We start from the raw sequence: 27,563 nt of genomic DNA, 5'->3' as shown, positions 1-27,563 counted from the left end.
CTGCGGTGTAATATGCCTTATAGGTGGATGATGGGGTTGGGTGGTGGCGGGGTCAGGTTACAAACATGTTCGATTACATTGTGAATGTGCTGTTGTGACTGTTGGTTGACACCTTCTATGCCCTGATTATTACTACACCGTGTTCCAAATTATTATGCACATCTGCAGTTGTGAACCAATACTTTGTAAATCGCCAAATTAGGCCTCAATTTTACATGGTACGCTTTCACTCCTGAGCCTGGTCGACTATCCAGGCAAAAGATTAGTGCCCCATGTAGGGTGTTTCTAAAACCAGGAAACCCAGCATAATAATTGGAGAGCTGTCTTGTTATGGTGGCACAAGCCGGGCACCACATATTGGCATATCTGTGGAAAAAAATCCCATTTTCACTCTGCAACATCGAGTTCACACTAATTTCTACTAAACACCTGCAGGGTTAAAATGCTAACAACACCGCTAGGAAAATGCATTGAGGGGTGTAGTTTCCAAAATTGGGTCACTTCTGGGGGGTTTTCACTGTTCTGGGCCCACAGGCACCCAGAAACCAATCCAGCAACATCTGCACTCCAAATGGCGGTCCTTCCCTTCTGAGCCCTGCCGTTTGCCCAAACAGCAGTTTATGACCACATATGGGGTATTGCCATACTCGGAAGAAATTGCTTTACAAATGTTGGGTTCTTGTTTTCCTTTATTTGTTGAGAAAATGAAAAAATTTGCGCTAAAGCTACGTCTTATTGAATAAAAAAGGACTGTTTTTATTTTCACTGCCCAATTCTAATAAATTCTATGAAACATCTGTGGGGTCAAAATGCTTACTACACCCCTAGATGAATTCCTCAAGAGGTGTAGTTTCCTAAATGGAGTCCCTTTTTGGGCGTTTATTGTTTTGTCCCCTCAGGGGCTTAGCAAATGTGACCTGGCCTCCGCAAACCATTCCTGCTAAATGTGATCTCAAAAAGCCAAATAGTGCTCTTTCCCTTCTAAGCCCTGCCGTGTGTCCAAACAGCCGTTTATTACCACATGCGGGGTATTATTTTACTCGGGAGAAATTGCTTTACAAATTTTGTGGTGCTTTTTCTCCTTCAGTCCTTGTGGAAATGAGAAAAAATTAGCTAAACCTACATTTTCTTTGAAAAAATTTAGATTATCATTTTCACAGCCTACTTCCAATAATTTATGCAAAAAACCTGTGGGGTCAAAACGCTCACTATACCCATAGATAATTTCCTCAATGGGTGTAGTTTCCGAAATGGGGTCACTTGTGGGGGGTTTCCACTGTTTTGTCCCCTCAGGGGCTTTGTAAATATGACATGGCCTCTCAAATCATTCCTGCTAAATTTGAGCTACAAAAGCCAAATGGCGCTCTTTCCCTTCTAAGCCCTGCCGTGTGTCCAAATATCCGTTTATTACCACATGTGGGGTATTGTTTTACTCGAGAGAAATTGCTTTACAAATTTTGCGGTGCTTTTTCTCCTTTAGTCCTTGTGGAAATTAGAAAAAAAAAAATCGCTAAACCTACATTTTCTTTGAAAAAATGTCGATTTTAATTTTCACGGCCTACTTCTAATGATTTCTGTAAAAAACCTGTGCGGTCAAAATGCTCACTACACCCCTAGATAATTTCCTTGAGGTGTGTAGTTTCCCAGATGGGGTCACTTTTGGGGGATTTTTACTGTTTTGGCACTGCAAGAGCCCTTCAAACCTGACATGGTGCCTAAAATATATTCTAACAAAAATAAGGCCCCAAAATCCCCTAGGTGTTCCTTTGCTTCTGAGGCCGGTGCTTCATTCCAGTAGCACGCTACGGCCACATGTGGGATATTTCCTAAAACTGCAGAAACTGGGCAACAAATATTGAGCTGCATTTCTCTGGCAAAACCTTCGGTGTTATAAAAAAAATTGTATTAAAAATTTATTTCTTCAAAAAAATATGACATTTGTAAATTTCACCTCTACTTGCTTTAATTCCTGTGAAATGTGTAAAGGGTTAAGACATTTTCTAAATGCTGTTTTGAATACTTTGAGGGGTGACGTTTTTAAAATGGGGTGACTTTTTGGGGGTCTCTAATATATAAGGCCCTCAAAGTCACTTCACAACTGAACTGGCCCCTGTAAAAATAGCCTTTTAAAATTTTCTTGAAAATGTGAGAAATTGCTGCTAAAGTTCTAAGCCTTGTGATGTCATAGAAAAATAAATGGATGTTCAAAAAACGATGCCAATCTAAAGTAGACATATGGGGGATGTTAATTAGCAACAATTTTGTGTGGTATAACTGCCTGTCTTACAAGCAGATACATTTAAATTGCGAAAAATGCTAATTTTTGCAATTTTTCGCTAATTTTTGGTGTTTTTCACAATTAAATACTGAACATATCGAGCAAATTTTTCCAGTAACTTAAAGTGCAATGTGTCACAAGAAAACAATCTCAGAATCGCTTGGATAGGTGGAAGCACTCCGGAGTTATTACCACATAAAGTGACACGTCAGATTTGAAAAATGAGGCTCTGTCAGGAAGGTCAAAAGTGGCTAAAGAGGGAAGGGGTTAAGGACCATAGGGAAACAATGCAGAGAGATCAAAGACACATCATGCTTACTTCCCTTCAAAATCGGAAGATGTCCAGCAGTGCCATAAGCTCAGAACTGGTAAAAACCAGTGGGATCCATGTACACCCACCTACTGTTCAGAGAAGTCTGGCCAGAAAGTGTCTTCATGGAACCATTGCGGCCAAAAAGCCATACCTTCAATGCGGAAACAAGGCCAAGTGACTCAACTATGCACAGATGCTCTGGACCGAGGAGTCAAAATGTGAAATATTTGGCTGTAACAGAAGGCAGTTTGTTCGCCAAGGGGCTAAAGAGCGGTACAATAATGAGTGTCTGTAGGCACCAGTGAAGCATGGTGGAGGTTCCTTGCAAGTATGGGGCTGCATTTCAGCAAATGGAGTTTGGGATTTGGTCAGGATTAATGGTGTCCTTAATGCTGAGAAATACAGGCAGTTTCTTATCGATCATGCAAAACCATCAGGGAGGCATCTGATTGGCTCCAAATTTATTCTGCATCAGGAAAACCACCCCAAACATACAGCCATTGTTATTAAGAACTATCTTCAGAAGAATAAAGAGCCCTGGAAGTGAGGATATGGCCCCCACAGAGCCCTGATCTCAACATCATTGAGTCTGTCTTCGATTACATGAGGCAGAAGAATTTGAGGAAGCCTACATCCACAGAAGGCCTGTTCTTCATTCTCCAAGATGTTTGGACAAACCTCCCTGCCGAGTTCTTTCGAAAACCGTGTGAAACTGTACCTAGAAGAATTGATGCTGTTTTGAAGGCAAAGGGTGGTTACACAATTGATTTGATTTAGATTTCTCTTCTGTCCATTCACTTTGCATTTTGTTAATTGATAACAAAAAGCACTTAGCGCTTCTATTTCTGAAAGAATTATTACTTTGCAGCATTTACAACTGCATAAAATTTATCACAAAATGTCCCTCAAGCATGACGGGTATAGGTGGAATAAAAGAAAAACACACCTGGTATTCTAATTTGTTGATTAAAGGATTACTCCGACCTCCGTAAAAAGCTTGTTCATTGTATAATAAAAAAAAATATTACATTTTCTAATATTCTTGGTGTATTAATTTCTCAGTCTTCAATATCACTTCTGGTTGTATGTGAACCTTCATTGTTTACTTCCAAACAATCTGTCCTGATCATGTGATGGGCGCACATGGCTCTTTATAGTAGTGTTACATAGTTATTTAGGGTGAAAACAGACACCTGTCCATCGAATTCAACTTTTCTCATATCAATTGTATATAATTCAATGTTAAATTATTGATGACTGTAAAGGGAAGTGTTTTATGTATTGGGGTATACTGATACAATACTGTGATCAGTTTCTGTTTTCTGTGTTTGGTGTATTTGATATGCAAGTGTGATTATTGTTAGTAATAAATATTACCCTTTATTCACTATACAATTGTATTTACTGAGTCGTATACACTTACGTAGCAGCAAATCAAGTAGATTAACGTTTGTATAAGAAAAAGGTAGGGGAACTAGGCATAACCCTAGTGACCCTGTTTATAAAGGAGGTAGTAATGGTGGATGACAAAAGCAAGTGAAACCCGCCATTATTCCAGCCCTTATACAATGACCTTCAATGCCATTAGATAAGCATGTAGCCCTTTTTTAAATGCTATCATTGTATCTGCCATTACTTCATCTTGAGGTATGGTATTTCATGGTTTAAACCACTAACTGTAAGGAACCCTTTCCTACATAGAGATCTAGAAAACACATTTCCTCCACAGGTAAAGAATGTGCACTGGTGCTTTGTACAGTTCTAGGAATTAATAAATTCTGTGCCAATTGTCTGTATTGACCACACATATACTTCTAAACACTATATGGACATACTTCTAAGGGCTTATTCAGACGAACGTATAATACATCCGTGCAACGCGCGTGATTTTCACGCGCCTCACACGGACCTATGTTAGTCAATGGGGCCGTTCAGACTGTTCGCGATTTTCACGCAGCGTGTGTCCGCTGCGTAAAACTCATGACATGTCCTGTATCTGCCCGTTTTTCGCGCATCACGCACCCATTGAAGTCAATAGGTATGTGAAAACCGCGCAGGCACACGGAAGCACTTCCGTGTGCCGCGCGATGCGCGCTACAGTAGTCAAAACTATGAATGAAAACTGAAAAGCACCACATGCTTTTCTGTTTACAAACATACAAACAGTGTCATAATGATGGCGGCAGCGAGAAAATCACGCAGCCACGCATCATATGCTGCTGACACACGGAGCTGTTATGTACCTTTTGCGCGCACAAAATACCGCGTTTTCTGCGCGCGCAAAACGCACACGCTCGTGTAAATCCGGCCTTAATCAATGAATTTAGAAGTCTCATTCAGTCCCATTGCTACAGGTATATAAAATCAAGCACCTAGTCAAGCAGTCTGCCTTAACAAAGATTTGTGAAAGAATGGGCTGCTCTATAGTTTTATATGAATTATTGCAAAGTGGAAGTGTTTAGGAATCACAGCAACTCAGCCATAAAGTAGTAAACTACATAAAGTTACAGAGCGGTGTCGCAGAGTGCTGAGGCACATAGTGCATAAAAGCCACCAATGCTCTGCTGACTCAGTAACTGCAGAGTTCTAAACCTTCTCTGGCATTAACATCAGAATAAAAACTGTGCGTCAGGAACATCATGGAATGTGTGACCGAGCAGCTGCATGCAAGCCTTACATTACCAAGGACAATAGCGTCGGATAGAGTGGTGTAAAGCACGACTCTACTTTTCCACACCTCAGTCCAGTCCTGTGTTCTGTGGCATGACAAATCACACTTCTCTATCTGGCAGTTTCATGGACGAGTCTGGGTTTGGCAAATGCCAGGAGAATGTTACCTGCCTAACTGCATTGTGCCAACTGTAAAGTTTGGAGGAGGAGTGATAATGCTTCAACCAGTGAAGAGAAATATTAATGCTTAAGGCATTTTGGACAATTGTATGCGTCCAACTTCGTGGGGACAGTTTGGGGAACGCCTTTTCTGTTCCATCATGTCTGGGCCTGAGCGCACACATTAAGGTCCATAAAGAAATGGTTGGGCGACGTTGTTTATAGGCCTGCGCAGAGCCCTGACCTCAACCCCATCAAACACCTTTGGGATGAACTAGAATGGAGATTGCAAGCCAGGCCTCTCGTCCAATATCTGTGTCTGACCTCACAAATGCTCTTCTGGATGAATGGGCAAAATTTCACCAGACACACTCAAAAATCTTGTAGAAATCCTTCCCAGAAAAATAAAAGCTGTTTTAGCTGCAAAGGTGGGACCAACTCCATATTAATGGATTTAGAATGGGATGGCATAAAAGCTCTTGTACTTGTAATGTGTAGGTGTCCCAATACTTTTCCATATATTGTATGTTAATAAGATCACCTCTAATGCAACCTTTTTCCAAGCTGAACAAGCTCAATTTTTCTAGCCTTTCATTGTAAAACAGACCTTCTATCCTATTTAATAACCTAGTCATCCGTCTTGGAACCCTCTCTAGCCTTCCTATTTTATTTTTTTTTTACAATATTGAACCCAAAACGGAATCCCCTATTTCAGAATTGGTTTTATAAGGGATTTATAGAGGGGTAATATTACTGTCATGTCCATGGCCACGGGCCGGCAGGCTCACTCACTGCCTGACGGTCGCAGCCATGGGTCTGCGAGAGCTGGCCCCAGTCTCCTCCTCAGAAGACGCCAGCGCTCACCTCCGCTTACCTTGGCCGGGTCCTGTTATGTGCGCGCGCACGCTCGTGCCCGCTCTTAAAGGGCCAGCGCACGCACCGGAGTTAAATGTCAAAATTAGCCCATGAGTACCCTGGACTATAAGAAGGGCCCAGCCCCTTCCTTCCATGCCTGAGCATTGTTGTCATACCCTAAGTTTGTCTAAGCAAATGGTCTCCTAGTGTTTCCCAGTTCCCAGCGTTCACCGTTCCTGTACCTGTATCCCGTGCTACCTGGTCAAGTGCCATGCTGAGCTGTAGTCGTGCTGTGCTGTATTCCACGCCTGACCTGCTACACCACGCCTGATGTCTGCAAGCTGCCTAAGTCCCAGCCGAGCCTGTCATTGCTACTGTCCGAACTGCCACAGGTACACTATACGAACTATAGACTGTGACCTGCGCCCTATTGGCCAGCTGCCATACCGTCAAGGCGGTACAGCCCAGTGGGTCCACACACCCAACGTGACAGTTACATTAAAATCACAGGTTTTTATCTCTATTTTTGTACACCCTAAACTCTTATTTGCTTTTGCAGCTGCTGAGTGACATTTAGAACTACTGCTTAGCTTACCTCTAACCAGACCCAGGTCCTTCTATTGTTCTGTCATTCCAAATTTTATTCCATTTTATGTATATGCCGTTTTAAAGCTCTCTATTGTAACAAGCTGTGCACCTGACCAGGACAGATTCAACCTCTGGAACAATTAAGTTTCCCAATTCAATGACAAAGAGCAGAGATCTTGAAAAGTAGATGATATAATTCAATAAGGTTTTCAATAAACAACAAATACACTTTATTTGCTAAAACTAGTATGAACCTTTAATAAATTAAATTTCACAATGTGTAAACGTGCAAAAGATCACTATTTATCAAAACCTTTTTAACATATTCACTCGCTACGCGCAATAGTACGTCGTAAGCGGGACTATTCTTCTGTTTCAAAAGGCGATTTATCAAGGCCCTAAAATTAGGGAACCAGGAAGGGGAGGGCCAAAACATATCTGTTGGAAGGGAGGGTGCCCGTATTAAACCAGGACAACGCTTTAACAGAAAAATTCCCCAAACTGCAAATGTGCAGAGTGTGGACCAAAGGGGGTATCAGAAAGGACACCATTTATCAGTGTGACACTGGCCTGTGCAGAAAGGATTGCTTCACAGTGTAACACCAGCAATACTCAAACAAAACTACTACGAAGCAAAATCCATGCTCTAAAAGCCAAATGGCGCTCCCTCCCTTCTAAACCCTACAGTATGCCCAAAAGGCTGTTTACTTTCACATATATGGCATCGCCATACCCGGGAGAACTCTTTTAACAATTTTTGGGGTGTGTCTCCAGTGGCACAAGCTGGACACGACATATTTGCGTTAATTACAGCCTGAAAGAACGATTAAAATACTAATTCTTTATTAATGATATTGTAAAAGCTGGCTCTCAAGCCCAATAAATCCTAAGTACAGGCACAAGCAAGCGGTCAGAGATGAGAGGCGTCAGTAGGTGCTAGTACGTGTATCCACCCACTGATCATGCACTCTCCTTATAATATACACTTTCTCTGAAACCCTTGCCACAAATAATATAATCCAACGCGTTTCAGTACCCCAGGTTCATGGAGTACGTTATCAGGGATTAAATTTGATTGATATTATAGCCGGTTTGAACTGTTTTGTGCGTATAGAAATAACCCAGCGTGTGCACGGCACTAATGCATTGGCCGCACCTATTTGCCACTGAAATGGCATATCTAGGGAAAAATTTAAATTTTAACTTTGCACCATCCGCAGCGCATTTATTTGTGGAAAAGACCTGTGGGGTGAAAATGCTCACTACACCCCTTAATAAATGCATAGAGGGGTGTAGTTTCCAAAATGGAGTCACTTCTCAGGGGTTTCTTAGATTATTTCACATCAGAGCCTCTGCAGTTATCAACCAATACTTTGTAAATCGCCAAATTGGGCCCAATTTCGCATGGTACTCTTTCACTCCTGAGCCTGGTTGAATGTCCGGGCATAAAATTAGGGCCACATGTAGGGTGTTTCTAAAACCACCTATAGGGTTAACATGCTTACTATATCCCCCTAAGTGAATACCTTAAGGGGTGTAGTTTCCAAAATGGGGTTACTTCTGGGGGGTTTCCACAGTTTGGTCCCACAGGGGCTTTGTAAAAGCGACATGGTGCCAAGAAACCAATCCAGCAAAATCTGTGCTCCAAAAGCCAAAATGGCGCTCCTTCTCTTTTGAGCCCTGCCGTGTGTCCAAACTTCAGTTTATTACCACATATGGGATATTTTCCTACTCCAGAGAAGTTGCTTTACAAATGTTGGGGTTCCTTTTTTTCCCTTTATTTGTTGAGAAAATGAAACATTTTTAGCTAAAGCTACGTCTTATTGAAGAAAAACACACATTTTTATTTTCACTGCCCAATTCTAATAAAATCTATGAAACACCTGTGGGGTAAAAATGCTCACTACACCCCTAGATGAATTCCTCAAGGGGTGTAGTATCCCAAATGGAGTCACTTTTGGATAGTTTCCACTGTTTTGGCCCCACAGGGGCTTTGCAAATGCGATATGGTGCCAAGAAACCAATCCAGCAATATTTGTGCTCTAAAAGCCAAATGGCGCTCTTTCTCTTCTGATCCTTGCCATGTGCCCAAACAGCAGTTTATGCCCACATATGGGGTATTTACGTACTCCAGAGAAGTTGCTTTACAAATGTTACGGGGCTGTTTTGTTTTTTTTTAGCTGAAACTAGATCTTATTGGAAAAAAAAACTTAATTTTTTCATTTTCAGGTCCAAATTCTAATAAAATCTATGAAACACCTGTGGGATCAAAATGTTCACTACATGATTTTCTCATGGGGTATAGTTTCCAAAATGGGGTCTTTTTTGGGGGTGTTTCCTTTGTTTTGGCATCAAAAGACTTCTTCAAACCGGACATGGTGGCTAAAATATATTCTAATAAAAAGAAGACCCCAAAATCCTCTAGGTGCTCCTTTGCTTTTGAGGCCTGTGTTTCAGCCCATTACCACACAAGCGCCACATGTGTGATATTTTTAAAAACTGTAGAATCTGGGCAAAAAATATTGAGTTGCGTTTCTCTGTTTTTTTTATTAAATACAAATTTCTGAAAAAAAATAAGTGTAAATTTCACCTCTACTTTGCTTTAATTCTTGTGAAACGCCTAAAGGGTTAAGAAACTTTCTAAATGTGGTTTTGAATACATTGAGGGGTGCAGCTCTTAAAATCGACTGACTTATGGGGCTTTGTATTGTATAGGCCCCTCAAAGCCACTTCAGAACGGAACTGGTCCCTGTAAAAATAGCCTTTTGACATTTTCTTAAAAATGTGAGAACTTTCTGCTAAAGTTCTAAGCCTTGTAACGTCCTAGCAAAATAAAAGGATGTTCAAAAAACGATGCCAATCTAAAGAAGACATATGGGAAATGCTAATTAGCAACTATTTTGTGTGGTATTAGTATTTTTTTTACAAGCAAATAAATAACAAAAAAATAACAAAAAACGCAAAAATTTGCCATTTTTTGCAAAACTTTTGGCGCTTTTTACTATTAAATACTGAATGTATCGACCAAATTTTACCACTAACTTAAAGTAAAATGTGTCACGAGAAAACATTCTCAGAATTGCTTGGATAGGTAAAGGCATTCCAAAGTTGTTACCACGTAAATTGACACGTCAATATTTGAAAAATAAGGCTCTCAGGAAGGTCAAAAGTGGCTGCAGCGGGAAGGGGTTAAATACTCTGAGGGGTGCAAATTTTAAAATGGGGTGACTTATGGAGGATTTATAATATATAAGGCCCTCAATGCCATTTCAGAACCGAACTGGTCCATAAAAAATAGGTTTTGGAAATTTTCTTGAAAATGTGAAGAATTGCTGCTAAAGTTTTAAGCCTTGTAATGCCTTTGAAAAAACAGGACGTTCAAAAAATTATGCAAACATAAAGTAGACATACAGTATGGGAAATGTGAACTAGTAACTATTTTGTGTGGTATTACTATATGTCTTCAAAACAGATACATTTAAACTTAGAAAAAAGCACATTTTTGCTAATTTTCTGAAGATTTTGGAGTTTATCACGAATAAACACTAAACGTATTGACCAAATTTTACCATTAACTCCTTAATGACCGGGCATGTTTGATTTGTCAAATCTGGTATGTCTGACTTTATCAGAGAATAACTCTGTGAAAGTTTTGAATATCCAAGTAATTCTGACATTGTTTTTTCGTCACATGTTGTACTTTATTTTAGTGGTAAAAGTAGACTGATACGATTTGCGGAAATTAATTAAAAAATAGAGAAATTGAAGACATTTTGTAAAAATTATCATTTTTCCCTATTTTTAACTGCAATATGTGACATATGTACATACATACTGCACAAATTTTTTAATTAAATATATATTTCCATCTCTTTACTCTATTTTGGCAGCACTTTTGTAAAAAAATTTTTTTTTTTGAGCAATTTGGAAGACTTACAAGTTTAGTAATCATATTATACATTTTGAAGTACATTTTGTTTTCCTGCACCAAGCCAGGTTTTCAGAGGCTCATAGGTGTCAGAATGGTGGAAACCCCCACAAGTGACCCCATTTTGAAAACTACACCCCTTAAGGTATTTATTAAGGGGTGTTGTAAGTATTTTGACCCCACAGTTTTTTTGTAAAAATTCATGCAAAGCAGGCGTAAAAAAATATAATTTCACTTTTTTCATAAAAGTATCACTTTGAAGACCGATTTCTGTGTAAAGTGACCATGAGAATGAAGAAACACACCCCAAAATATATCACCCTGTTTCTCCTGTTTTCAAAAATGCCCCCATTGTGACCCTAATGCATTGCTTGGACACACGACAGGGCCCGAAAGGGAGGGAGCACCCGGAGGCTTTCAAGACTCATATTTTGCTTGAAAATGTTTTAGGCCCCACTGTACATTTGGAGAGGCTTTGAGCTGCCAGAACGATAGAAACTCCCCATAAACGACCCCATTTAGAAAACTAGACCCCATAAGGTATTTATTTAGGGGTATGGTAAGTATTTTGACCCCACAGTTTTTTGCTAAATTTAATGCATAACAGGTGAAAAAAAAAAAATTCACTTTTTTCATAAAAGTATCAGTTTGAAGACCGATTTCTTTGTAAAGCGAACATGAGAATGAAGAAACACACCACAAAATATATCACCCTGTTTCTCCTGTTTTCAAAAATATCCACATTGTGGCCCTAATGCGCTGCCTGGACACACAGCAGGGCTTGAAAGGAAGGGAACACCCGGAGGCTTTCAGGACTCATATTTTGCTTGAAAATGTTTTATTCCCCACTGTACATTTGGAGAGGCTTTGAGCTGCCAGAACGATAGAAACTGCCCATAAACGACCCCATTTCGAAAAACTAGACCCCTTAAGGTATTTATCTAGGGGTATCGTTAGCATTTTGACCACACAGGTTTTTCGCTAAATATATTGGAATTAGTCTGTAAAAATTAAAATGTACTTTTTTTCTGAAACAACATAGAAATTTTTATTATTTACAAGGAATAACGAAGAAAATGCACCCCAACATTTGTAAAGCAATGTCTCCCGATTACGACAATACCCCATATGTGGTAATAAACTGCTGTTTGGACCCACAGCAGGGCTCAGAAGGGAAGGAGCGCCATTTGGATTTATGATTTTGCTGGAATGGTTTTCGGTGCCATGTCGCATTTGCAATGCACTGGAGGGAACAAAACAGTGGAAACCCACCAAAAGTGACCACATTTTGGAAAAACCTTCAAGGAATTTTTCTAGGGGTATAGTGAGCATTTACACCCCACTGGTCTTTTGCAGAGTTTATTAGAATTAGGGCGCGAAAATTAATATCAAAATTTTTTTACACTAAAATGTTGAATTTTCACAAGGGATAAAGGAGGAAAAAAACAACCATTTTTTATAAAGCAATTTCTCCCGAGTACGGAAATACCGCACATGTGGTCATACGTTTTTTCATTCGAAATGAATTAACCCTTTCAGGACTGATCCATTTTTTGCTTTGATATTTTAGATTTTCACTCCCCGCTTTCCAAGAGCCATAACTTTTTTATTTTTCCATCAATAGAGTGGTGTGAGTGCTTATTTCTTGCGGGAGGAGCTGCAGTTTTTATTGGTACCATTTTTTGGTACATAAAAAGTGATTCAAAAGTTGTATTACATTTTTTTTTTAGAGCGAAGGTGACAAAAAAAAAAAAAACTGCGATTTTGGCGGTTTCAATTATTACATTTTTTTAAGGTGTGCACTATGCAAATTAAATAATGGTATATTGTAATAGTTCGGACTTTTACGGACGTAGCGATACCAATTTTGTTATTTTTTTTACATTACTTAAGAAAAATCCGAAAAGGTGTTTTGTTTTTTTAACTTTAAAAAAAATAATTCTCACTACTAATATCTATAATTCTTCTACACATTTTATTAATCAATCCCCTTAGGGGACTTGATCCAGCGATCATTGGATCACTGGTACAATATACTGCAATACTAATGTATTGCAGTATATTGTTATTCTTACAGGCTTCTGTAACAGAGCGATCGCTGTACCTGTCCGTTAGTACCGAGGGGGCCTGCTGTAATACACAGCCGACACCCGCAGCGTATGGAGCGGGCACAGCACGTGAGCCGGCTCCATACATCAACCGCCGCACCATGACGGGCAATTAAGTCATAGTGCGCAAAGGGGTTAGTGCACAGCGGATGGTTCAAAGTGAAAATTGCAATTTTCCACTGATATGCCATTTTAGTGCATAATATGTTGTGCCCAGTTTGTGCCACAGAAGACAAATACCTCATAAAACGTTAAGCGGGTTCTCTCGGGTATGGCGACGCCGTATGTGTGGGCGCAAATTGTTGATTGGGCACACTGCAGGGCTCAGAAGGGAGGGACGCCATTTTGCTTTTGGAGCGCAGATTTTGCTTGGTAGTTTTTCTGTTTTGGGTTTCGCTGGTATTTCAGTTTATAATGTGGGGGGCATATGTAATCTGTGCGGGGTACATCAGGGTATATGTAATCTGTGCGGAGTACATCAGGGTATATGTAAGCTGTGCGGAGTACATCAGGGTATATGTAATCTGTGCGGAGTACATCAGGGTATATGTAATCTGTGCGTAGTACATCAGGGTATATGTAAGCTGTGCGTAGTACATCAGGGTATATGTAAGCTGTGCGTAGTACATCAGGGTATATGTAAGCTGTGCGGAGAACATCAGGGTATATGTAAGCTGTGCGGGGTACATCAGGGTATATGTAAGCTGTGCGGGGTACATCAGGATATATGTAATCTGTGCGGAGTACATCAGGGTATATGTAATCTGTGCGTAGTACATCAGGGTATATGTAAGCTGTGCGTAGTACATCAGGGTATATGTAAGCTGTGCGGGGTACATCAGGGTATATGTAAGCTGTGCGGGGTACATCAGGATATATGTAATCTGTGCGGAGTACATCAGGGTATATGTAATATGTGAGGGGTACATCAGGGTATATGTAATCTGTGCGGAGTACATCAGAGTATATGTAATCTGTGCGGGGTACATCAGGGTATATGTAAGCTGTTCGGAGTACATCAGGGCATAATAAGAGGGTATAATAATCGGGTAAATAAATAATAATTCATAGATATGTGGCCGGTGTCGCACTGATAAATGGTGCCAGATCTTATCCACTCTTGGACACTCTGCACATTTTGCATCGCCATATTCTGAAAGCCAGAACTTTTTTATTTTTTCACCACCGGAGCTGTGTGAGGGCTTATTTGTTGCGGGACAATCTGTAGTTTTCATTGGTACCATTTTGGGGTACATGCGATTTATTTATTTTTATCACTTTTTGTTCAATTTTTTTGCAATCATGAGCAAAAAACAGGAATTCTGACACTGTTTTTTAGGTTTTCTTTTTGCGGCGCTCACCGTACGCTATAGGTGACATTTTTACTTTATTCTGCGGGTTGGTATGATTATGGCGATACCATATGTTTATAGGTTTGGTCCTTTTTTTTAGCGTTTGCACAATAAAATTACTTATTTATAAACAAAAAAAATTCTGTGTCACCATATTCTGAGAGCCATAATTTTTTTATTTTTTAGTCAAAAAAGCTGTGTAAGGGCTTGTTTTTTGCGGGACGGATAGAAGTTTTTATTGGTACTATTTTCGGGAACATGCGACTTTTTGATCACTTTTTATTCTTTATTTTGGGAGGGGTGGTGACCAAAAAAATTGTGATTCTGTCGTCGTTTTTTATTGATTTTTTTGGGGGTGTTCATCGTGCGGGGAAAATAACATTATAGTTTTATAGTTGGGGTCGTTACGAACGCGGTGATACCAGATATGTGTACTTTTTTTAACGTGTTCATTTTTTTTCTATAATAAAAGTTTTATTATAGGAAAAAAAGCAGTTCATGTTTATAGAACTTATAACTTTTATTTTTACACTTTTTTGAAAACATTTTTATTACTTTTTTTTACTTTTTTTACTTGTCCCACTAGGGGACACTTAGACTTGCAGCTTTGATCGCTGCTAGAGTACATTACACTACACACGTAGTGTAATGTACTCTGTCATTGTGACGTGACTGTCACACTGACAGGAAGCAGAGGAGGAACGGCCGGAGGCTGTTCCTCCGAGGCTTCCGTACATGGCAACCCGGAGGTCATTATCTGACCTCCGATTGCCGTGACAAGCATCGGTAGCCCCCACGATCACTTCGTGGGGGCTGCCGATGTGCTTCAAACCACTTAAATGCGGCGACGGCAATCCGTCGCCGCACTTAAGGGGTTAACTGCCGAAAGCAGCGGCGATGGTCCGCTGTCCGACGAGACTGATGTCTCAGCTGTCTAGAACAGCTGTCAGCGCGCGCCTGTCACTCTGTGTTTACACAGAGTGACAGTTTGAAATGCGGACGAAAATGCACGTCCTGGTGCGGGAACTAGCAGCCGACCAGGACGTGCATTTTTGTCCTTGGTCGTGAAAGGGTTAACATAAAGTACAATGTGTCATGAGAAAATAAACTCAGAATCGCTTGGAAAAATAAAAGCATTCTAAAGTTATTACCACATGAAGGAACACGTCAAATTTAAAAAAATAAGCTGTGTCCACAAGGGTTAATGGTATAGCTGTAGTACACTGTATATTTTCTTTGTTTTCCCGTTTGTAAACATAAACATACAAAGATAATAAAAAAAAAAGCATAGCATAGTTACACATGGTGTTATGTTATTTGAAGCTTTTCTTTTGCAACCTACAGTACTCGAAGATTTTTCAGGCCAGCGAAATCCATCTTGTTTATCCTTGTAATATTATTTTTATCCAAGTCTCTGAAAGAAGTAAAAAAATACAATCATAAATAAAATGCATACAGTAGGTTTACAAGTTAAATAAGGTTAAACATATATAAGGAATAATACGTCTTTGTCTTCTGCTGTAAAACTATAAAACATATCTATCATAAAATATCATAACCAAAAGTGATAAGAAAAATCACTGTTTTTGACATATCGTATGTTATAAGGATGGTTTATGCAGCTGTACCAGCCAACATTGCTGAATTAATATTACACAGTCGGACTGTGATTATGATATTATTGGGCACGGAAACCCTACAATACCAACTCATAAGGCAGAAAATCAGCTTAGTTGATAAAAAAAACAACTTGATTCTAAAAAATATATGACGACTTTACAATATCTAGTTGTGCATCACATTTGCCAATGAACAACTTTCATGTGACTTGATCGCACAGCTTTTTTTACCCTGCCAATTAATTTTTTAAATGTTAGCAATGGAACAGTCGCACATCTCATTGAAATTAACGGGATGAGAATATTGCACGACGGAGATGCGTTGCACCCAAGTTGCAGTCAGCTGCAACTCTGGTGCCATCAGAAGTTGCAGAAGCATGAAGTTGCGCTATTTGTTCTACAACTTTTCTCTTTAGTTGAGTGATTGTAGTCCTAGCATAACTTAAATAGGAACTGCACTTTGAATAAACTTTGCATAAATCAATAGTATTAGCGAATATAAAAAACAACTTTGTAATATATCTTACTAGAGAAAAATGCCTCTTTCTCCACTTCTCAGGCTCCTTCCCCCACCCTTCCCTCCTGAGAGAGAAAGAGAGACATAGATGCTGCAGTTGCTCATAGTAAAGGTATGTTCACACGCAGTGGTTTCAGTTGTAATTTGGGCGTTTTACGCCTAGAATTACGCCTGAAAAAACACCCCTAATACGCCTACAAACATCTGCCCATTGCTTTCAATGGGAATTACGATGTTCTGTTCCCACGAACCTTTATTTTACGCGTCGCTGTCAAAATACGGCGTGTAAAATGGCGGCTCGTCAAAAGTGCAGGACACTTCTTGGGATGTTTTCGTAGGCGTTTTTCATTGACTCCATTGAAAAACATCTCCAAAAACGGCTGTAAAAAAACGTCCCCAAAAACGCGATCGAGTTGTTAAAAAACGTCTTAAAATCAGGTCTATATTTTCAGAAGTTTTTGGTCACTGCGTGTGAACATACCCTAAGAGTACCATCTCACCCTAGTGCTGGATTCACAGCTACACTGCTTATTACTGCTGTTTCCATATATGCGATAGGTAGAAAAGGAGAATCCTGCCGTCCTATGTGAGCAGTGTATGGCAGGAATGATAGCAGTAAGGCCTCATGCACACGAACGTAAAAGCGGCCGTAATTACGGCCCGTGATTACGGGCCCATAGACTTCTACTGGCCACGGATACCTTCCCGTTTGTTTACGCAAAGGTGCCCGTGCCGTTGAAAAATATGGGACATGTCCTATTTCAGGCCGTAATTACGGCACGGGCAGGCCCATAGAAGTCTATGGGGGTCCCGTTATTACGGGTGGCTACGTGTGTGCACCCGTAATTACAGGAGCGTTGCTAGGGGATGTCAGGGGATAGTCACTGTCCAGGGTGCTGAAAGAGTTAACTGATCGGCAGTTAACTAATGAGCGGCGGCACTGAAAACCGAACATGGTGGGCGCACTACAAAACAGCCCCATGTTCTGTCTTCAGTGCCTGAACCGCCCACCGCTCATTAGTGCAGCGCCGGCCGCATCAACTCATGCTGACTGCGCTCGCACTTACTGTCAGGAGCGGGCAATGGCTGTATTACACAGCCGCAACCCCGCTCTATAACGGTACAGATCATAGAATCCTCTCATCTCCGCCGCTATTCTCCTGAATGCTGCGATCAAAGCTGACTGCAGCATTCAGGGGAAAATGAGAAGGGGGGATGCCTGTGACGCGATTAAGGGACATACCGTATATGGCCAGACAGCCCAGGGTCCATTGAAGGACCCCAGGGCTGTATTACCATATTTCCCGTTGTTACTTAGGTATGTCCTAACAACTGCCTGTGTACTATCCGTACACAGGCTAATGTACTGGAATATAGATATATGCCAGTACATTAAAGTTTAAAAATAAAGTAAAAACAAAGTAATGTTAAATTAAAAAAAATACACATACATCTTTTTTACAATAAAAAATAAGTCCCAATACATAAAAGATACACATTCGTATTGGCGCGGCCGTAATAACCTGCACAACAATTTTTTTGCGTTATTTATGATGTGTACGCTGTAAAAAAATAAAATAAAAACTGCTTTATTTCACTTATTGTGAGGCACGTGGTGTGATTAATTTAACCTCCATGTGCCTCACATTAATAGTAGTTAACCCCATCATGTACCTTACACATTAACCCATTATGACTGAGAAATATGATGGGGTTTATTACTATTAATGTGAGGCACATTAAAAATTCATCACACCACGCGCCTCACATCAGAAAATGGAAGAACTTTTTTTTTTATTTTACTGTTGGCAAAGTATAGTTTTGGTATCGAAATAGCAATACTACACAAAGTATTGGTATCGAAGTCCAAATCCTGGTATCGTGATATCCCAATTTCTAATACGCAGGATCCACCTGTTATCGATCACATCTAAGTAATTAACTTAGATGTGATTGATAACAGATGGATCCTGCATGTCAGAGACAAGTAGGACCTGCTGTCACCGAAGCAGTCAGTCCCGCTGACCAGACAGATTCAGGTTCCAGTGCAAGATACAGCTTCTATGTATCCAGTATACATAGAAGCTGTGTCTCAAAAGGTTTATAAAAATAAATAAAAAAACAATTACAAAGTTGCACAAAAAACTAGAATACATTTTGTTTTGATTTTTTTACTAAAACAGTCTCCAAAGGTTTCCATAACCTTTAAAGATAGTGCCTACAGAGTGAAACTGGTAAAAAAAAAAATGCAGAATACAAGTCATATTATGTCCAGAAATAGTGTTATTACTCGTGTACACAGATAGGACAACTTATTTTGAAAAGTTAATGTACACTCTAAAGTGAAAATTCAAAATGCTTTGGTGTTTTGCTGACAGACTTTTAGTTAGGCCCCATACACACGATCATATTTTTGCGGGTGAATTGTGTCCCCATTCATTTCAATGGGCCCATGCACACGACCGTGGTTTCCAACGGTCCGTGCATGGCCCATAGAAATGAATGCACGCGGCCATGTGCACGGCCCGCGACTTGCGGGCGGCTCGTGGGTGACACTCAGCGGCCGTCCGAGCTGCAAATCACGGCCGTGCACACCACTACGGTCGTGTGAATCAGGCCTTAAAGTGAGCCAGGTATTAGCAACAGGGAAACAGGATGTCTGGGTGAGTTGTTAATGAAGAGTCAAAGGGGATCTGACATGCGCTGTACTTGAAATCCAAATCAATGTTCAACTCTGGCGTGGTCATTTCTGAATTGCTTCTATTTATTTAGAATATGCTCATTCATGCATACTGTACTTAAACATTAGTGAATATAAATACCAAGAGGGAAAACAATTTCATAAGATTTTTTTTACGTCTGTAATTTTGAAACTGGAAACTCATATGGGTAAAAGAAAAAGTGTACAGTGATTAACTCCAGGAACATATGATGATCCAGAATTTAGAACATAAAGCCCTAAACCTATGATTACTGCATTTAGGATAGCAGCAGGCAAGAGTCCAGTTACCACAATTCTCCCTAACTTGGCATACAATATTTTGTTCAGGATGCAACTTCACAAAATATAATTGACGAGTTAAAATACAACATTTCCACAAAATGTGCAGGAGGCTGTGTAGAGGTACACGAGTCTATGCTTCATACACCATATGTAATTCCGCTGAAAAAAAAACTCCATATGAAAATCGGCAGCATACAGGAGGTACAGTAGGACCCTACAGAAGCCCACAAGTGCCATACTAATGTATTGCAGTATATCGTGATTCTGGAGGAGGCAGGGCTTAATAGGAGGCAGGGCTTAATAGGAGCACAAAGATGGCGGACCTGGGGGCAGCCATAGTAACCATCGCCACCATGCAATTGCATTGCGGGGGGGCGCGGGGGGCTGTTAGCGGGGGTCGCCCCCCTCTTTCTAACGATTTTAAATGCTGCGGTCACTATTGACCACGGCATTTAACGAGTTAAACGAGCGGGATCGCGCTCGAGCGCGAACCCGCTCATTACTCTGAAGTGTCAGCTGTAACATACAGCCAACACCGGCATCGTATGGAGCGGGATCACACCGTGAGCCCGTTCCATACTTCCCCTACCCGACTTTGGCATATGGATACGTCAAATGTCGGGAAGGGGTTAAACAATTGTATGCTTCCAACTTTGTGCCAACAGTTTAGGAAAGACCCTTTCTGGTTCCAGTATGGCTGTACCCCTGTGCACAAAGTGAGGTCCATTAAGACGTGGTTTGACAAGTTTGGTATTGAGGAACTCGGAATTAGTTCAGTATTCATTTTGCTACCAAAATGAAACACATAAAACATTAGTACTACTCCTAGTACATTAATGTACTATAAATATGTAAAAAAAAAATGTATTGTCAAAGGAACCCTGACCTCAACCCCATTAAACACCTTTGGTATAAATTGGACCTCCGATTGTGAGCCGGACCTGCTCACCCAATATCAGTGTCTGACCTCATAAATGCCTTTCTGGATGAATGGGAATAATTTTCCCCAGAGACACTGAAAAATCTTGCAGAAAGTTTTCCCAGAAGAGTAGGAGGTTGTTAAAGCTACAAAAGGGGGCCCAACTCCATATCAACGCCAATAATTTTGGAATGGAATGTCCAACAAGTTCACATAGGTGTGATGGTCAGATGTCCACCTGTTTTGGCCAGATAGTGTACATTTACTTTCCTCAAACTGTATATCCAAAGTCATATTCCGTACGTTTTATCTATCAAACTTTTTTTTAACCTTCCTTCTGTTCAAGAAAGATTTAATTTACCCTTAGTTATCACCAATACCCTGTAACAAACAAGTTCTGTTTCTTCTTCCACCTTAGAAATGAGAAAACCAGGAGTCCAGTTTATGGAATTCATGTAACCATATTCGATTTTTATTATTTTTGATATATAATGGGACATATTTATCACTTTAATTATGCACGTTTTCTGGCATTCTCTGTGTTAGGCTCTGTTCACATCTGCGTTTGAGTCCCGTTCTGACGTTCCGCCGGAGCTTTCCGTCAGAACGGGACCCTGAACAGACACAAACGGAAACCAGAGGTTTCCGTTTCCATCACCATTGATACACCAAGTGATTTCCTGGTTTCTATACATCTACATACAACACTGATACCAATGTGTTTGTGACGATCCCTTCTCTTACTCTTTTGGGTCCATGACATGTTTTTTGTTTAGGCATGCTTTTTTGAAACATATTTGTGGTGCTTGTATTTCCCTGTATCATACATTTATAGCATGTCTGTTTGAGTGACCCACTGTGTTACTATATCATATATCACTCTACATGTTGAGTATACGCTATTTTGAGTAGCCTTATTGTTCTCCACATCAGTGCATTTTAATAGTTTGTCTTATTTAAGGTCCTGATGGCCAATATGTTTTTATGAGCATTGTAATAAAGGATTTATATATTTTTGCTAGGTACTAATTGTACTTAGTGTTATTCTTCCCTTTTTGTGGAGGTGTGATATGTCCTCACATACAGCTATGGGTATTTATAAACTATTATTTATGTCTATGTGGGAAAGGGACTTACGTACGTCCTTTTCTGTTAGGGAATGGCACGATATGGCAGAACGCACTGCAAAAATCTCCATTAACGTTTTGCTGGTTGAAGCCAATTATAAAGTATTTTTACGATGGTATTTAGTTCCCTCTAGACTGTCCAAGATGTTCCCTTCTTCCTCATCCTCTTGCTTTAGACATTGTGGATGTGTGGGAGACCCTCTGCATATATGGTGCGATTGTCCAAAGGTACGCCGGTTTTGGAGACAAAACTTTAACTCCTAGGCGCACCATGACGCAACTGTACGTCCTGGTGGCCAGTGCCTTAACACACGAGGACGTACAGTTACACATACAGTTACTGTGCCGTTCCCGGTGCACACTATCGGCGACAGTGTGCACCAGAAACCGGGAGGCCAGCTGTCCCTGACATCTGACACTCCACTATTGCCGATCAGCGGCTCATTGCCGCTGATTTTGGCAATTAACCCCTTAAATGCGGCGATCTATTGCAATCGCCGCATTTTAGCGGTGTCTATCACATCAGCAGACCTCACAAAGAAATCGCAAGGTTTGCCGATGGTTAGCATGGCGACCGCAGGCCTCCGTGTCTGCCATGTACGGAAGCACACTGTCGTTCCCGATGCACTGTCAGTGACAGTGTGTATCGGGTACCGGGAGGTCAGCGGACAACAACAGCTGACATTCCACTGTTGCCGATCAGCGGCTCATTGCTGCTGATTTTGTAAATTACCCCCTTAAATGCGGCGATCGATTGCGATCGCCACATTTAGGGGTTTGTAGCACATCGGCAGCCCCCATGCAATTGTGGGTGTTGCCAATTTTTGTGATGGAATCCGGAGGCCAGACAACGGCCTCCGGGTCTGCCATGTCTGGAAGCCCATGAGGACGAGCCTCTGGCTGGTCCTCATAAACTTACTGTCAGAGTGACTGTGACGTTGGAATACATTACACTACAAGGTAGTGTAATGTGTTATAGCAGCAATCAGAGCTGCAGGTAAAGTGTAAAAAGTAAAAAAGAAAAGTTAAAAAAAGTTAATAAAAATGTTTTACAAAAGTAAATAAAATTATTTTTTTTCCTATAAGTCTTTTATTATAGGAAAAAAAATGAAAATGTTTAAAAACAGTACACATATTTGGTATCGCCACTTTCGTAACGACTCAAACTATAATGTTATTTTTCCCGCACGGTGAACACTGCAAAAAAAATAAATGAAAAAGAATGCCAGAATTGCTATTTTTTGGTCACCACCCCTCCCAAAATATAGAATAAAAAGTGATCAAAAAGTGGCATGCACCCCAAAATAGTACCAATAAAAACCACACAGCCCTTACACAGCCTTGTCAAAGCAAAACTAAAAAGATGTTATGGCTCTCAGAATATGGGGACACAAAAAATAAATTCATTTTATAAACCAGTGATTTTATTACGCAAACATTGCAAAACATAAAAACTATATACATATGGTATCGCCGTAATTGTACCGACACGCAGAATAAAGTAAAACTGTCATTTATAGCGCATGAACGACGTAAGAAAAAGAATTTAAACCGCCAAAAATCAGTTTTTTGGTCACCTTAGCTCTAAATAAAATGTAACAAAAAGTGATCAAAAAGTTGTATGTACCAAAAAACTGGTACCAATAAAAGCTACAGCTCGTCCCGCCAAAAATAAGCCGTCACACCACTCAAATCGACCCAAAATTTTTTTATTTTTTTTTTAACAAATCGTTTATTCTTTGTAAAAGTAGTAAAATATGAAAAAAAACTATATACATTTGGTATCACCGTAATCATATTGAGACGCAAAATAAAGTTAAGTTGTCTTTTACCGCAAGGTGAAAGCGGTAAAAACTAAACCCAAAAAACAATAGAGGAAGCGCAGTTTTTTATAATTTCACCCCACAAAGAATTTTATTATCGGTTTCCCAGTACATTATATGGTACTTTAAATGGTGTCAATAGAAACTACAACTCTTCCCCCCAAAAATAGGCCCTCACACCGCTCTATTGACGGAAAAATAAAAAAGTTATGCCGTTTGGAAGGCGGGGAGTGAAAAACTAAAACGGAAAAGCAAAAAAGGATCAGTCCTATTTCGAATAAAAAAAACAATTATGACCACACGTGGGGTATTGTCGTACTCGGGAGCGTTTGAGTTACAAATGTTGGGGTGCTTTTTCCCCTTTATCCCTTGTGAAAATGAAAAAATTTTACATTTTAGTGGACAAAAATGTTGATATTCATTATCCATTAAATTCTGCAAAAAACCTGTGGTGTCAAAATGCTAGCTATACACCTAGAAAAATTCCTTGAGGGGTGTAGTTTCCCAAATGGGATCACTTTTGGAGTGTTTCCACTGTTTTGGTCCCTCCAGGGTGTTGCATACGCGACATGGCACTGAAAACCAATCCAGCAAAATCTGCGTTCCAAAATCCAAATGGCACTCCTTCCCTTCTGCACCCTGCTGTGGGTCCAAACAGCAGTTTTTATTTTACCACATATGGAGTATTTCCGTAATCGGGAGAAGATGATTTACAAATGTGGGGTCTATCTAGTACATAAGGCCCTTAAAGCCACTTCAGAACTGAACTGGTCCTTGACAAAATAGCTTTTTGAAATTTTCTTGAAAATGTGAGAAATTGCTGCTAAAGTTCTAAGCCTTGTAACATCCTAGAAAAATAAAATGTTAAAAAAAACAATGCAAATATAAAGTAGACATATGGGGGATGTTAATTAGCAACAATTTTGTGTGGTATTACTATCTGTTTTATAAGTAGATTACATTTAAAATTAGAAAAATTATAATTTGTGCACATTTTCATGAAATTTTGGTGTTTTTCACAAATAAACTATGAATTTATTGACCAAATTTTTCCGTTAACATAAAGTACAATATGTCACGAGAAAACAATCTCTGAATCGCTTGGATAGGCAGAAGTATTCCAGAGTTATTACCACATAAACTGACATGTCAGATTTGAAAATGGGGCTTGTCATTTTGGCATCGATGACCCTTGGTACTGAAAGGGTTAAGAAATGTGTGATCTATTCACACAATGCTCCCAGTCTTAGAAAGACAGGCATTGCCAGCCTGTGGGAGTCAGAACTTCTGGTAAGAACACGTTTGTTGTGTGGTGCTGGGCAGAAGGCCTTTCACCCTGATAGGCTAGGGAAGCTATATGTTTAGTTAGAGGAGGGACGGCCTAGGGTTTATTTTGAACTGTTTTGTAAAATCGCCTTTCATTTATGATGACAATAAAGCTGGTAGCGGCCAGTTTTAAACCGAATCCACTGTGTTGGAGTGAAAATTCTTAAGTGTGCCAACCATCTTGACCCTGGAGATGGCGATTCTGTGAGCCAACTTACCCCGATTTGACACAACATTATATATATATATATATATATATATATATATATATATATATATATATATATATATATATATATATATACACACACACACACGCACATATATTCATTTTTATTTATTTTATACTGAGCCAATTACGGTATTACACTAGGGTAAATTCATTTGAATGAAATGAAAAATATTATGATGAATTATAGGAAAGTCAGGATTTAAGGGGGGCTTTAAAGTGAGGAATGTACGCTGTAAATCTTAGAGACTAGCTAGGATTAAGCATCTAAGATGCAAATATGACCAGGTAATTCCTAACAAAGCGTATTGTGTTTAACATGCTCAATTTTCTCTTCAATGTGAAGTAAAACCTTAACATGATATTAAACTGGTCAAATTACTCCGATGTCCTGGATAGATAGAACATTTGTGTATGTGCCTGGAGTATCATATCATCTCCTCCTCCCATTGTCATCGAAAACGTACTTATATTTATATGCCAGTCAAAGACACTTTGTCCTCTTTTTTTACCAGAGGAGTCCCCAGTGGCCTAACAATGAGGAAAGAACATAGGACATTGTTGATAAATAACAAGGTCATGGGTATTTTGTTAATTAACTCAATGTGGGCTGTAAGTAAATATATATATATATATATATATATATATATATATATCACAGGAGATCATCATCATTCTACTACATCTTCATGTGGACTACTTGGTGTCCAGTAATCCCGGTGCCCTAGCCATCATTTAGGAAGGAGGGACAAATTAGCATTCTGGGCTGTACAAACTTTGATTTTAATGGTTCAACTGAGCCACAAGAAAACAACAGGAAATTATGAAATGGTGAAGGAGCTAGAGGTAACCGATACCAAATTATCAAATTTATGTTTTATGGGGGGACTGGGACAAAAATAATTTTGCAGATGTTTTTTGCGTTTTTTTTTTTGGACGCTGTTCTTCTGGCAGTTTAATTAATGTGTTTGTGTCATTACGATCGTGGCGATACCATACATGTGTATGTGTTACTTTTTTGCCACTTACTAAATAAAACCGCTTTTTGGGGAAATGCCTCTGGCATGGCCTAATAGGCAGTTCCTGAAGACAGATCTGGGGGCCTTTGTTAGGCCCCTGGCTGCCAAGGAAACCCAACTGCACCCCACGATTTCTATTCGGGGGCGCCGATGGGGTGACAGGGAGCTTCCTCTGTCAAACACATTAGATGCCGCTGTCGCTATTGACAGCGCATCTAATGGGTTAAACTTCCGGAATTGGAGAGCGCTTCGATTCCGGCAGTTGGGGCAGGAGCCAGGCTGTGTATAACACCCGTGCTCCTGCTTCTGATCACGTGGATAGAGTGGCAGTACCCACGCGATCAGAGGATGGATATATCCGCCCTTATGCCAGAACTAGCTCTTGTATAGGACAGATATATCCATCCTTCGTCGTAAAGGGGTTAAAGAAGTTTTCAACTTCCTACGAACAGTTGTTTTTATATATTCCTTTACATTTGCTAGACAATTGTTAAATATATTATGACAATGGCTAGCAATTCCAGCGGAGCAGACTTTTTAGGGCATATGGATGTCCCAGTGGGTGGTCAACCACTCGAATCACTCTCTATTAGCGAGTGGGGAGCCCATCCTCTGGGTGACATGGACCAGGCCATGTACAATTTGGCTGTAGATTCATTCGAATAGACACCATGTAATGCTACATTTCCCCTGAAGTGGCCGCCATATTGGAAAATATGTGGCGAGATGAAACTTCCTTAGTTATATCAGTTGGGGATCTAGGAACCAGATTTTCTCAGCAGCGCAATGTATCAAAGAAACGTCTTATCTGAAACACCTTTATATGAACTGCAGTGTGCATAGAAGTTTATGAAGTCGGGTGAACTGCAGTTAACGCTGGCCTTAATAAGAGAGGAGTTTAACTTTTTTTTAACTTCTAACTGCAGTATAAGGCCTAATTCACACAAACGTATCAGTTTTGCACGCGTAAAAAACGCAGCATTATTATTGCGTTGCAGTTCCGTGTGACATCCGCGTACGGTGCGCGTCTGTTTTTTACACGCATATGTCATGCGTTTTTTACGTCAGCAAATATACCTGAAGGAGGTGGTTTTCTTTTTCTCATTTCTTTAACAACTGTTGCGTGAATCACGTACAGCCCACTGATGTGCGTCCGTGTGCTGTCCGTGATTTTCACACAAACATGGACTTCAATTTGTGTGTGATACGCAAAAAACGCACAAGAATAGGACATGCAGTAAGTTTCACACAGCAGACAGACACTACGTGAAAAACACAATGTCTGAATGGCCCTATTGAATTGCATAGGACCGTGTGACGTCCATTGTTTTAACGCGAGTAACACTGATGTGAAATACGCTCGTGTGAATCAGGCCTAAGAATGTTCTTGACTCGCTGAATAGCATCATCTACCCAGTGACAATACAGGCACATGGAGGCAAATCAGTAACTACTGAGTACGGAGTACGATTGCGGGCACGGCTGGCTGCCAACACCCGTGGGCTGAATTTTCATGCCGTGCTCCCATACAAAGTATGGGAGCACGGCCCGTAAAATCAGAGAAGTAGACACACACACACACACACATACTTTGACAGTGGAAATTGGGTATTAGGTTTTTAGTAAAAATACATTATGCCTATGGCAACCAGGGGGAATTAAATATATATCTTTCAACAAATATTTGCTGTAACTTCATTGAGAGAATAAACAATAAGGTCAAGTTCAC

General features: G+C 40.1%; 1 protein-coding gene across 1 annotated transcript in view; it reads right to left on the bottom strand.

The window, feature by feature from the left end:
- Positions 1–27,563, bottom strand: part of SLIT3 (slit guidance ligand 3) — a 761,836-nt gene that overhangs the window by 649,702 nt on the left and 84,571 nt on the right. Inside the window, exon 2 of the mRNA XM_075856411.1 lies at positions 15,594–15,665. Coding sequence (XP_075712526.1) covers positions 15,594–15,665 — 72 coding nt within the window. The remainder of the gene's footprint in view (positions 1–15,593; positions 15,666–27,563) is intronic.

This window comes from Rhinoderma darwinii, chromosome 3 (genome assembly GCF_050947455.1).
Source record: "Rhinoderma darwinii isolate aRhiDar2 chromosome 3, aRhiDar2.hap1, whole genome shotgun sequence".
Classification (NCBI taxonomy): domain Eukaryota; kingdom Metazoa; phylum Chordata; class Amphibia; order Anura; family Rhinodermatidae; genus Rhinoderma; species Rhinoderma darwinii.
This window is presented reverse-complemented; position numbering and strand designations above follow the sequence as displayed.